The sequence below is a fragment of the Strongylocentrotus purpuratus genome, unplaced genomic scaffold (genome assembly GCF_000002235.5).
Source record: "Strongylocentrotus purpuratus isolate Spur 01 unplaced genomic scaffold, Spur_5.0 spur5_scaffold_17, whole genome shotgun sequence".
Classification (NCBI taxonomy): Eukaryota; Metazoa; Echinodermata; class Echinoidea; order Camarodonta; family Strongylocentrotidae; genus Strongylocentrotus; species Strongylocentrotus purpuratus.
In genome coordinates, this window is record NW_022145602.1 from 12709220 (window position 1) to 12723103 (window position 13884).

The window sequence follows — 13884 nt, forward strand, 5'->3', positions numbered from 1 at the left end:
TGCTTTCGCGCAATTCAGCCAAATTTATTTTTTGCATGATTTTCAATATCTAGATCTAGATCTAGAATATTAGAGACCTAGATCTAGTTAGATATAACCTAGATCTTTATCTAATTATACTCTAGGTCTAGACTATATTGTATGAAAGTATAAACAAATAATGCACTGTTTCGCTTGTGTGTTAGCGCAGTTCTAGTGCACTCAGTTTAGTCAGTGCGATATCGATAACGCACTTGCCCTGCGGGCGCATGCATTGATTATCACCTATGTACACTGACTAAACTTTGTGCACTGGCCTTGCGCTAACACACTGAAAACAGTGCATTATTTGTATAATATCTTGGTTGATTGGTTTTTCCTGACTGCTAAGAAAGCATAGACTGATGCCTTTAAGTCCTCTCTGGGAGATTTGGTAATGAGGATTAATGCCTTACCCAAAGGGCGCTTGTACATGTAGACGTGGTATCGAACACAAGAATTCCTGATTTTAAGACCACTGAGCTATCGAGCTATCAGTGGGCAGTTGTGAAAACCCTTCTTCTGTATTTCAAAATGAAAAAAATACACTGTTGTAATTAGAAATTCAGGAAGTATAATTTCCATCTTTGTACCTACATTGCTTTTTTCCACTCGGGTGTTTTAACTGGTTCCTAGTAGGATGTAAGCATTGGTAAAATAGGACCTGGCAGGAATGCCTCCCAGGGAGTGAAGAATGTGCATACATTGTGTGTCGGCAAGCCTGAATCCTATACCGGGGTAATCATATATCCGTGAAGCACTAGAGACATCATGGATGTAGTAAGTCTTGTATAACCTCAGACTATTATTGTATCCCCCGGCAACATGCCGGTGGGGTACTTTGGATTCAGCAGCGTTACGCCACGTCTACCGCCGCGTGCATTGCAATACAAATTGCGATATTTCTAATTACTATTATTATTATTATTATTATTATTTATTCTCTTTGTTCATTTTAGCATGCCCTGAAAAGGAGAAACTCAATGTGGGCTCTGTACAGGCAGACAGCATTTCCCTCACCTGGGGAAACACTACCCAGGCCACTGCAACCGGTTTCACACTTGTGGCCACGCCCGAATCTTCCACCCCCATCATCAGGGAGCTGGATCTGTCTGTGTTAGAATACACATTCGATGGATTGATGAGTGGAGTGGAGTACACTGTAGTGCTCTATGTGAACGGCACCGCAATCACTGATAGTGTTACACAGACTACGTGTGAGTAAATGCATTTTTCAATTTTTAGAATCGCACAAAAGAGTTTATGTAGTAATGTCGATACCACTGTTTACCACTGTGATTGCAAACATTTATCCTCAATAATGGCTTGTTCAGTTTTGGCGCGGCAAACTGTCGCAAAAAATGCTGCTTTTTTTTTTAAACGTGTAAATGACTGGCAATCGTGTGCAACAAAGGATTTGTACATATTCACTGAGCTCTGTGTTGTAAGACACAGAAATGTGAAGTGTATTACACTTCATGTCGTCATGAAAATACTGCTGTGATTTCGCTGCGTCATATCTGAACGAGCCTGAATTATCGTAGAGGTGTTGTAGTTGAGTGGTTTAATCACTTGACTGGAAATGCAAGGTTGGACCCATATCTACATTGTTCCTCTCCACTCATGTGTTATTTGGGTACCCAGGAGGATGTGCAGGCCATTATTTGGCCTGTCTTCATTATCTCGAGATCCAGCTGTTTGAACTATCCCGATCGCAAACTATCCAGCTAATTTGCCTCTTCAATAGACCGAAGTAGCAATAAGTGAGATATTTGGTCGAGATTGTCATCCCAAGATATCTTGGGATAGTTTGCAAAATATCCCACTATTTGGCAAAATATCCAGCTATTTGTGCCGTGCGTCTTCACCAGAACGAGTTTCAAGTTTTGAGGTCGAATCTCAAGCTGATGAAGACGCAATTTGTAACTTCGGGATTATTTCCCAAATCAGAAATAGCGGGCTATTTGGTAATCTCGAGATGATGAAGACGCGCCTATTGTGGTTAGATTGGCATATTATGCGTGCCCGTAAAAAGGCGACTAGCTGGAGTGCCCTCCAAGGGAGTGGAGAATGTGTACTGTAATGTATAGAAAAGTAATTGATTCCACTGACCAGGATAATAATACTGTAAGCACTTTGGTCAGTTAAATGGCAGTCCAACATTTGTAATAACTCCATATCTATGAAAGCTTAAATGTAAGAGAAACAGATTGACAAAAGTTTGAAATAAATCTGACTAATAATGAGGGTGCTATGAATGTTTGAACAATTTGTGATCACTAAATCTATGCAAATCCCAAATTGGCTATTTGGTCATTTGATTGGGATACAGTCAGGAACAACTCCTCCATTTGTCATGTACAAAAATATCATTACATTTCTATTCACTTGGAGCACTACTCAAAATTTATTATGAGTAGAATGTTTGTTTAGGTCCTTTAAAAAGAAAATAACTCTCATATATTTTGAAAAATTCACATTGTAGTAATTGTGTTGAAACGAATAAGAAAGTTTTCTGACACTTCATCACAGTGATTGATTCAGCCAATTTAAAGTGCCCATACATAATGATTACAACTTTCTAAAACTTATTACTTTTTAATTATTTGTCTGATTTCCTTTACCCGTATGCTTCTCTTCTAATCCTGGTTTCTCTCTGGGTAGACGTCTATTAAGGTTGGATTTTTCTTTAAAGGCTAAAGTGCTTTATAACTAGGCCTAATTTTGCCCTTTGCGACCAACCCTAAAATCTTGAATTCTACGGTTGGCTTTTAATTTTTTTATATTTTTTTTTACCGTGTTTTAGAGAGAAAAGAATATTAAAGCATTCAAAACTGAGAAATATCAGCCCGAAGAGGGAGAGGAAAAAAAAAGGTTAAAAAAAAAGAAGAAAGTTTCTGACCGACCAACCCACGTTTTGGCACCTAAAGGGTAATACAAATTTGTTTTTTAGGCCTTAGAGAAGGAGAGAAAGAGTGAAAGTAACAAAGTAATAAACAGATTGCCGGAAATAGAAATACAAATGTAATGGGTAATACATGTAGGGCTGTAAAGAACAAATGTGGTATGGAGATAAGTTTTGACAAATCATGAACTCCATTTTTTCCAGGTCCAAGTGAAGCCCAGAATGTGACTGTAATCTTCTCTACCCAAACTTGCCTGACCTTCGCTTGGCTTCCACCAGAGGGGAACTTTCACAGGTGTTAAAAAAAAAAGGTTGACAATCTTTATTGTTACAAAAATGTTCACATAAAAACATCAATAAAATATGATAAATATATAGCGAATGAAAGCAAAATTAAATCCCTACCAACATATTAAGATGAAGTTTTTAATTGTCATGCTTGGATGGACACATTCATTTAACCGTTATAAGGTCTGAAGCACATTGCAAAAAGAGAGCATGTAGCCGTTCAAATGTTAATCGACATGTCATCTGTAAGACTTTCTTGTTCAACAATGAAAACAAAGATTGAGAAATAATAAGGAGAATTGAGCTCTGGATGTCAGCTGTAGTGTCAGGACTGCATGGTTTAATAAGCATGGTCAGGATGCCACTCCTTTCCTGTTTCTTGTGATTGTTTTTTTTTATTTTTCATCGTTTTAGCTTGACTTAGCTAGATGGAAATGCTCATCAGTTTTGGTATTTTTTCAGAGACTCATTGTTAAATTGCAATATTTATTTGAAAATCTGAATAATGAAAAGTGCCAACTTTCTTTTGTTGCTGAGTGTAGTATACATCTATATATGTGATCCAGCTCCACAGACGTTATGGATCAAAATGATTATGAGACCAGTAGCTAAGGTCATAAAGAATGTACTACAATAACCTCAAGATCAGACAAACATAAGTGTACAAAACTCAAAAAAATTCATCTTGTAGATTATTGGGTGCTTTCAAAATTTGATATAGGAATGAATAATCTTTAAGGAAATGTTAAAAAGTGAAATTTTACAGTGCTCACCTAATGCACCTGTATTGAGCTCTAATTGAAAATCACACCATTTGACTGTTTGGTGGTTGTATGGTGCTTGGTCAAATTTTGACCACCGAAGGGAGTTATATTTTTACAAGGGGCTAGTCATGTAATTTGATAACGAGGGAAAACTAACTCCCTTGCAGTCCAAAGCATGTATATAACACTCCCTTTGAGTTACTATCTGTTATATTACTTACAGATAGAAGGGTGCGATTGGTCAACATGTCACATAATATCAGTTGCGATGATCATAATTAACATATTTTTCCCCTTCCAATTTCGATATTTATATTGATTATTTAGGCAAAGGAATATAATTGTACATTTTACTATATCCAAGCTCCAAGCAACTCTTCGCGTTTAGGTCAGTATTAGGTATTCACCACTTCAGTATTAACTTCAACACTATACCTAACACTAATCCTCACCCTAAACCTATAAACCTAAAACCCAATTGCAATCCTAACCCTAACCCCATACTTGTGAAGGTATCAAACCAGGAGCAATTGTTGCCTTTGCAATTGTGGACACCGTCCTTGTATGTGTATAATAATTATCTTTTTTCAAATTCTGATTGAACGCAGCTATGAGGTTTTTGTCAGACATGGCAATCCTCCAGTGTTTGTCTTAGAGCGGACTGTTTATCCAGATGATGATCTGAATGTGTTGGTAGAGAACCTCGATGCCAGCACACTCTACACCATCGGTGTGGTCACCGTTGTTGACGGATTTAAGGGGATGCCCGCCCTCGCCATTCAGCGAACAAGTAATCATTTTAATCTTCTTATTCCAAAGATCTGGGGAGCCCTTTTAAGGCTCGTTCAAAATATGATGGGGGTAAACTACAGTGTTTTTTATGACATAAATGTATTAAAGTGTAATGCTCTTTACATTTCTGTTTCTCATAAAATGCAAACAAATGAGTACATGGACATGTAGGATATTTGTTGCACGCAGCCACTTTATTCCCCTCCCTACATGCTATTCTTTTGCATGTAAAAAACAAACAAAAAGACTTGTGTATCTTGTGTGAATTAATCAAGTTCTGTTTTTATTCATGCTTCAGTTTAAAAGACATGCAACATTTATATTATATATGGGCTTGAGTGGTACATCAGACATATTGACAAAGCTTAAATCATGTTGCCCCAAGTCGAAGACGAGGGCAATGTGGTCTTACCCCGAAAGAAGCCCTGTCAATATAATCATTGTTACCTATACAAGGCATTTTTTTACAAATGATAAACAACTTTGGTAATAAGCATGATACATGTATGTTCTCACCTTGTATGCATGTATTTCCCTTACTCATGTCCAGAGATGAAAATGTATATGAAAATGTCATTGTGACTTAAATTGTTACCGCGAGTGCACTTTAACGTGTACACGATACTGCACATATGCACTTTAATAAAAGCGCATTGACAAGAAAGAGTGGAATGTTGCCATCTGATTTAGTACAGTGGTCTACGGGGAAAACCTGGAAGAGGGCAATATGGCAAATATTGCCTGCTCCGGTTTCGTATTTGGAGTAGCGTGCAAACTATGACTTTTTATTCTACAGCTAAAATGCCTTGTATGGGTAACAGTACAATATATACAAAGCATAAATTAAAGAATAAAAGGACCATCATTAAGGCACTGCATGGCAGTGCCTGAAAAGGACGTCACACGTATCAGCCCCCTATGTCGACGTTCAAATCTAAAAAAAGTCCCTATTGAAAGCTTATTGAGGTTTTACAGGCTGATGGGCCCAAGAATGGGCAAGTTTTAAACCTTAATATTTTGGAAGAAGAGAAAATGTCAGGTAAAACAAATTTGTTGGGGTATTGAATAATAACAATTAATACAAAATTAAAAATTAGTCCTACACCTTTCAGGACAGGAATTTGTATAGGCTAAATTGATCACATGTTGATCTGTATCTGAAAACGTATTGCCAATGAAAGGATTTAAAAGCATATTTTCCTTTTTTAAATTCCTGGTGTGGAAGGCAGTGTGGTCATACAACAAAAATAGATAGTGTACGCAGAATCTTGTGCCTTTTGTACTCCTAAATCTGGTATATTATTTAGGGCTCTGAATCAAAAGTTTTTGAGCAAAACCACATTCAAACACTTTTGTATAGACCACATTTTGTTATATAAAACATGGTTTATGAGTACAGGCATTTGAAGCAGAATCTCTTGGGTGTTTTGGTAAAATCTTGAAACAAGAAAACCCCTTGGCACATTAAGAATTAATGTAATCTTCTTCTATACTATTTCCTTTCAGCTGATAATCTTGTGATGACCTCAACCGTGGCTGGTGATAGCCAGGCTGTGACAGTCTCTTGGCAGAGACCTGATGGCGCTGACTACTTCAACCTGGTGTACATTCCAGATAACGGCGACATGGCCAATAGTGATTTGACCAACCTCACTGACCTCTCGGTGACCATCGGTAGCCTGACACCTGGCAAGAGATATGTCTTTATTCTGTCTGTTCACGACATGGATGGACAAAGCGCTTTGCTGGCGCAGACTTCATATACTCTCAGTAAGTCGGTAGCTTCAGTGGTGGGTCCAGGATTATTTTCCAGGGAGTATATAGGGAGGGGCAGCAACAGTTAGTTTATAAAGGGCAGATTTATAGCATGACAAAGTAAAAAGGATTGTCAGAGTTTCTTGTGTCAAAACATCTGACAAGACTGACAATGTTATTTTTTAAGGGATAGGAAAGGACAGCACCAATTTTTTTACCATGGCCAGAAACACGTAATCCAATCCAAAAGATATTTTATATGGCGCCTATTCCTTGCGGTTATAAAGTGCTGCACACACCGCTCTACAATGTTTGGGCCACTTATAAACAAAAGTTAGTCACCTTTCAAAGAAGATAAGTGAGAAAGAAAACAATCATCGAAGTTTTCCGTAGGCTTTAAAAACATGTACACAGCACAAACTTTGGCAGAGTATTTTGAATGGCTCATTGAATCAAATATTTCAAAGGCCAAAGGTTACTTGGTCAAAAAATGTTATAAAGAAACAGAAAATATCTTGTTACCATAATCATTTGAAAAGCGTTAAAGCAATCCAAACCTAACTTGGATGAATTATGAATGAACATACGAGGATGAAATGATTAGATTTTGGGCAGAAAAGTTCAATGGTCATAGGGTCAGAAAAGTGTTGAAAAATCCCAGAAAATATCTTGTTGTTGCGATAACTTGAAAAGTATTAAGATAGGGCCAGCATGGAGCCCAAGCCCGACTTTGGTTCCATGTGCACAGTTTTTAGGTTATTCTTTATTTTCTTCATACTTCTTATCCGTTAGCCCATAGAGTGCAGTTGAAAGCTTTTTTGAAATGTTGATTTTATACTTTCTATCTGTACACAATGGTGCTCACGATGTTGGTCTGCTGCGTTCTAAATTACCTCTCTAGTTTATTGAAATATATTTTGTACTTCTTTTCTTACTTGTATGCTTCGTACATGTTTATCGTATGATATAATTGTACATGATTTTCTATTTAATTTCTTTTATAAACATTTTATTCATTGTATTTGTTATTGCTCAAATTGTTGTACTTTTAATATGAATTGTTGTATATTTTGAATGCAGAAACAAAATCAATCAAACAAAAACAAAAAATATTATTTAGGAAATTGGTACACTTTAACCCATAGCAGAACAGTGTCTCCTTTTAGTGACGTTTTTGCATTATGATTTGATCCAAAATGCCCTGAATTATACATTATACTTGAGCTGAAAATCACTACAAATTTTGAGTGTCTTTCCAATGCAGTACACTATGCCAATCTCGATTAAGAGCAATTCAACTGTAACTAGTCAATAAAGTCTCTTTATTGGCAACATAGTGTTAAATATAAAATAACTATTTTTGTGTACAAATTGGCAATTTTTGTTTCACTTTGGTTCGTGTAATAAACATTTCATTTTTCTTCTTTTTAAACTAAGAATGAGTGGAGAATAAGTTTAATTGTGGCCAATTGGATGAGGGAAAACTATTTATTTTAGAAAATAAGAAGAATCTGAACTATTTTGGTAAATGCAAACAAACATATTTTCTTGTACCCACAGGACCAGAGAGGCCATTAATCCTTGACGTAATGTCTTCTGTAACTATTGCTGCAATGGCCGTAACAGCACAGGAAGGAGTGTATGAAACGTACAAGATTAGTATAAGTCCATCAGGCAGAACTTTCCAGGGTGACCGGGCAGCATTGATCTTTCAGTACATATCAGGGCTTGAACCCGACACAGACTACATAGCCACTGTTACTTTCAAGACCGGTGATGAAGAAGCAGAAGCGGACTATGAATTTGAAACAAGTATGCATCTTGCTAAGAACTTTTTCTTCTAATATAGTTAAAGGGGAAGGCCACCCTGATAAAAAGTTGGTTACAATAGCAGCAGAAAACCCAGAGGAACACTTCCCCTTTAAAGATGATTTCTTTAATTTTAGATGATAAATAGGAAGATAATAGCTTTAATAAGCTGCCGTGAAGTTTTTCCTCATCAAGTGAAATATTAAACAAATGAGCGGTAGAAGATAACATCCTAGGATGTAATTTCTAACAACAGCGTCCTGCACGCACTACATGTGTGTAAAACCTGTGTAAATATCTTACAGTCTACCCACATTCCGTCTCTAAGCGAAGCGCTGAAATGAATGTACCAGGAGCCGTCGGGTTGGGAGGGTCATAGCAAAGACCAGCTTATTTTTTATGCCTCCGTTACGAAGTAGCCGGAGGTAATTATGTTTTTGGGTTGTCCGTCCGTCCGTACGTCTGAACGTACATGTACGTACGTACGTCCCGTTCTCGTGATTGCGTTATCTGAAGAATCAATTGATGGATTCCTGCTAAACTTTGGTCATGTATGTATCTTGCAGAGCCGATGAACTGATTAGATTTTGGGGTCACGAGGTCAAAGGTCAAAGGTCACAGGGCTCATTATGTATGCAAAAACAGCTTGTGACCGCGTTATCTCAAGAACCGATTGATGGATTCCTGCCAAACTTAGGTCATGTATGTTACTTGCAGAGCCGATGAACTGATTAGATTTTGGGGTCACGAGGTCAAAGGTCACAGGGATCATTATGTATGCAAGAATAGCTTGTGATCGTATTATCATTAGAACAGATTGATGGATTCCTGTCAAACTTAGATCATTTATGTATCTTGCAGAGCCAATGAACTGATTAGATTCTTGGTTCATAAGGTTAAAGGTCAAAGGTCATGGGCTCATTATGTATGCAAAAATAGCTTGTCAACGAATTCTCATTAGAACTGACAGATGGATTACTATTTAACTCAGGACATCTTGCAGAGCCAATGAACTGAGTAGATTTTAGGGTCATGAGGTCAAAGATAAAAGGGTCATATATGTATATGAGAAATTGCTTGTAATCACGATATTCTGAGAACCTGTTAATGGATTACAATTGAACTTGAATTTGAAAAATTTCTTCTGTTTTGGTTTGTAAAATTGCTCTATGACGGAGGCATCATTTTCGACTGCGCGCAGTCGAAGTTCCATCTAGTTTTCTCTTGAAGTATAGTCCCAAAATGAATATTGCATCATGAAAATTTGGCAAAGAATTATACAAAACTATGATAGTTTCTACATTTGTACTCCGATTGCTAGAAGCATTGATTGACACTTAAGCGTATAAAAACAACTATGTCTCTCATAGCAGTCATTATTACTAGACTATCATATTTTTCATATTTTCTGCTTTCATCTTCTCAGTCTTGTTACAGAGACCTGCAAAAAGAACATTGAACAAACAAAATTGATGCAGGAAAACCAATTTTCTGAAAAAGAAATGCTCCGATCTAGAGACTGCATTTCACCCCACTTTGTCTTTCAAACAGAGATTTTGAAACTGCATCTGATCCTAGTTTTACGTGTCTCTGTGGGGATTATCATACATTATTACTCTATAGCATTTGAAAAGATGAACTAAAACAAGAAAAATTTCTCTTTCTACTTTTCATCTGTTTGTTTGGAAAAATAAAGAAATTATTTAAAGTTTGTCAAGCAGAACTTGTTACAAGGTCTGAAAACAAGGTTTGAATTGGCCGCTGCCTCTTAATCCCTGTTCTCATCAGGATCTTCTGGAATGTAAGCTGGGTATTTGAGGTCTTTCTACGACCGAAGGGGGGGGGGGGGCATTATGCCCCCACTTCAAGATCTAAGGCTGATCGCCGCCAAAGTTTGCATGCATGTCAAGTGAAGTGTGTAGAATACTATGGTAATTTCAATTTTTTGACAAATTCAATCATTTGTATATATTTATGGTTATTTATGCAAATAAGGTCATAATTTCTTTTTTTTTACCCCAAAATCATATATTCTTCATAATCGGAAATTTGTTTGCACTACATATATCCATTTGGAATAATAATACAACAAAAAAGATTGGGAAGAGCCAGGTTATTCATTATGTTATGTATTTTGATAATTTCTTATGTATTTCTTTGTTTTTTAATCTTAGATATTTTATGGTTTCTGTTTTATTATCCACTCAGCAACGAAGTCGGAGGGTATATAGTAACGCTGCCGTCTGTCCTTCTGTCCGTCCGTAACAAATCTGGTTTCTGTTCGATAACTTTAGTAATGTTTGACAGATTTTAATCAAATTTGATATGAAGGTACATGGTATCACAACACATCCTAAGTTCGATTTCGGAGTATGTTTTTGATAACTTAAATTTAGTGATGTTTGAAGGATTTTAAAAAACACCAAATAACCAATGTTTTACCGGTATCTCTTTTGGGGAAAAATGATATGTTTGGTACACAGATCACGAAAATGAGCAATTTTCGGGCTGACATACAAAGACAAAAGGGTCATGTGACTTTGTAACAGTAGGTCCGATTTTCAGGCCTGATTAGGGTTAACATAAGGCCTATTTATACAGCAAATATTGTTCAAGTTTTATATGAATTCATATCACAGGTGGGTTTTGGGGGTTGCTCATGGGTAGTTGCCTGGCAATTTCTGAGAAAACACTGGTATGTGAGAAAAACCAAAGGTCTTTAGCTTGCAGCATAACTGCATCTATAATTGAGCCCTCATGTAGTGAGAAGTGATTGACGTGCTGTTTCATTGAAACTGACAATTTTCCTAATGTCGTAGAATATGCCTTTATATCTTCCTCAAGGTTTCAGCATTATATTGCACTGGTTTTGAAAATATTTCACTCATCTCGCAGACTCGTAAAATATGCTTGCCAGCTAATGCGATATGCCTTTGTATCCTCCCCAAGGCCATTCAACATTATTTGAATATTGATCAGTTCTCAATCATCTCATCAATATTCCTACAGATCCTCTAAGAATGGATCAACTTTATTCAGATGAGGTAACAACCGATTCTATTGGACTTGTCTGGGAAGTGATTCCTGACACAGACACATATGCCATTCAACTCGACGACAGGTTATTCTTCACTCTTGAGACTTCATATGTACTGACTGGTTTAAAGGCTGGTACCGAGTATTCCCCTACTCTTTTGGTCAGGAAGACGGGGATGACTGAATTAGATAATGTAGATACTACCGCTATTTATACATGTGAGTAAATTGTGAAATTAAATCTTGGCTCTTGATGTAGAGTCATTTTTTTAAAATTACCATGAGTAGCGCATCAAGGAATTTAAGATGGCATTATGATTTTAGGTCGTCTGTCTGTTTTTCCTTTCATCCTGCTTTCTGTTACCACCATAATTTGAGAACCATTGCACCTATTTTAACCTGAAATAATCAGAATAATATTTGTTTTTTTAATTGAAAAGATTTTTTAGTTGCTGAAGTCAGATGTAAAAGTTCTTAGGAGAATTGGTCAATGACCATGCTGTACTTATAGACTGAGATATTTGAGAGACGTAGTCACATCCATCTTCTTTAATTTGATATGGAACCAAGAAAAGAAAAAAGACCTAATACTTTTGATTGAATGGGCTTACAATAGTGACTTAACCCTATTTTAACTGGGCTATTTCAGATCAGGTTTTTACTGGGGGAGGAGGGGTCAATTTGACCCCCCCTAAGATCTCGGCCGTTTCACAGCCGATTGCCGCAAGAATTTGCATGCATGTAAAGTAAAGTGTATAAAATACAGTTCAGTTCTGGTCATGCGATTGCATTGTGAAAGAAACGGTGTGGAATCGATCAGAAAAGGTTGACCATCTAGCATATAAGTATTTGTGTGTATTGCAAGGTTCTGGAATCATCAAAATGATAAGAAATTTGGCCGAGTCTTGGTAAAGTTCGAGCACTGTGCACAGAAGGATGTATATGGGACTACACGAACACGTGACGTAAAAATCCGTCCCGATTTCTACGCTTTTACATGCCATATTTAGAATATGAAGGCATTTGAAGAGCCTTACTTTTCAGGGAACATGTTTTATCTGATGTTCTTCCGTCCTTGCATAAAAACAATCATGATAACTCTCACAAATTATTTTTCATCTCTTCCCAGAACTCAACCTTCTCTTTAAGCTTTCTTTTTCACTTCATATATTCATTAGACCATTTAGAATAATACTACGACAAAATTAAAGTAAGAGCCAGATTATTCTTTATGTTATCTCTTGTTTTGATAATTTCTTATGTATTTCATTGTTTTGTTAACTTATGTATTTTATTGTTTTTGTTATTTTATTTCATTTCTAACTACAATTCAATTATTTGACCCCAAAACAAACACCTAAACTTTAAACGAGACCAAATAACCAATGTTTTATCTCTTTTTAGGAAAAATGCTATTTCCATATGTTTTGTACACAAATCACAAAAATGAGCGATTTTCGGGCTGACATGCAAAGACAAAAGGTCACATGACTTTGTAACTATACGTCTGATTTTCAAAAGAATTGTTTTAAAAGATGTGGAAGACTCGGAAGAAAAAAGTCATGGAAGGAAAACTTTATATCTGCCGTGGTTCCGGAGTAGTCGCTAAATAACTACCCCCCCCCCCCATAACATAGGGTTAATTTTTATTAGATATTAGTAATTTATTGGAATATTACTGTACCAGAACTAGGAAAAGTTATCTTCAGTGTGATTATTATAGCAACAGCTCTATTGATTTATTGGCATAGGAATGCAGTACAGTTTCTTGGAAAGCAGCTAAAAAATCACCTCCAAGTGAAAATGGGCTTGAGCTCAAATTGTGCTTTATATTGCGTTATGATTGTCATTGTGACAGCATTGTTATAGCTAGCAATCATTTCTATAAAGTTAATTTCAAATTCTTTACCTGCAGTACCAGAACCAGTCTTGTTCTTTGAAGTGAAGGAAATTATTGACAACAACGTCACTTTTGTTTGGAGTGGCCCATCCTCAGACTTTGAGGGATATGGTCTGGCTATCGCACCACCAATCAACAGTTTCACTTCATCTCTCGATGAGAAGGAGATTACCATACAGGTCAACACAAATAAAGAGTTCCTAGCCTCAATCTACACCTATGCCGGACCTTGGTCTAGTGAGCCTTCAACACTGAATGTCATCATAGGTGAGTTTGTGGCCCAGCGCCACGTTCAAACTACCAAAAAATTGTGTGGTCAGGCAGACACAACTTTGGAAAACCAAGAATAGGTAAACTCTTCAAAAACAGTGAATAGTGTGCAGGAAGGTACAGCCCTCATCGCTCAATATGAGGCATCATGTTCGAATGGCAAGGGGGAAATCTGGTAAAGTGAACCTCCTCTTGATACTTGTATTTATTTTTGGGAAACAATGCTGTGGATAAAATCAATTATTTCAAATAGTTGCCATTTAAATGTTATCTTGATAATGATAACAATAGCTGCATTTAGTACTATCATTACAATAGATTTATCCCAGCTGACCTAAGGCGCCTTA

The 13884-nt window shown here is 36.7% G+C and overlaps 1 protein-coding gene across 5 annotated transcripts in view; it reads left to right on the forward strand.

The window, feature by feature from the left end:
• Positions 1–13884, forward strand: part of LOC589160 (fibronectin) — a 79020-nt gene that overhangs the window by 37181 nt on the left and 27955 nt on the right. For 4 of the 5 annotated variants that reach the window (XM_030987741.1, XM_030987736.1, XM_030987740.1 and 1 more), the window contains exons 18-24: positions 978–1235; positions 3128–3218; positions 4584–4765; positions 6274–6537; positions 8083–8334; positions 11341–11586; positions 13283–13534. In XM_030987741.1, coding sequence (XP_030843601.1) covers positions 978–1235; positions 3128–3218; positions 4584–4765; positions 6274–6537; positions 8083–8334; positions 11341–11586; positions 13283–13534 — 1545 coding nt within the window. The remainder of the gene's footprint in view (positions 1–977; positions 1236–3127; positions 3219–4583; positions 4766–6273; positions 6538–8082; positions 8335–11340; positions 11587–13282; positions 13535–13884) is intronic. The other variant, XM_030987738.1, reaches the window with a different exon arrangement.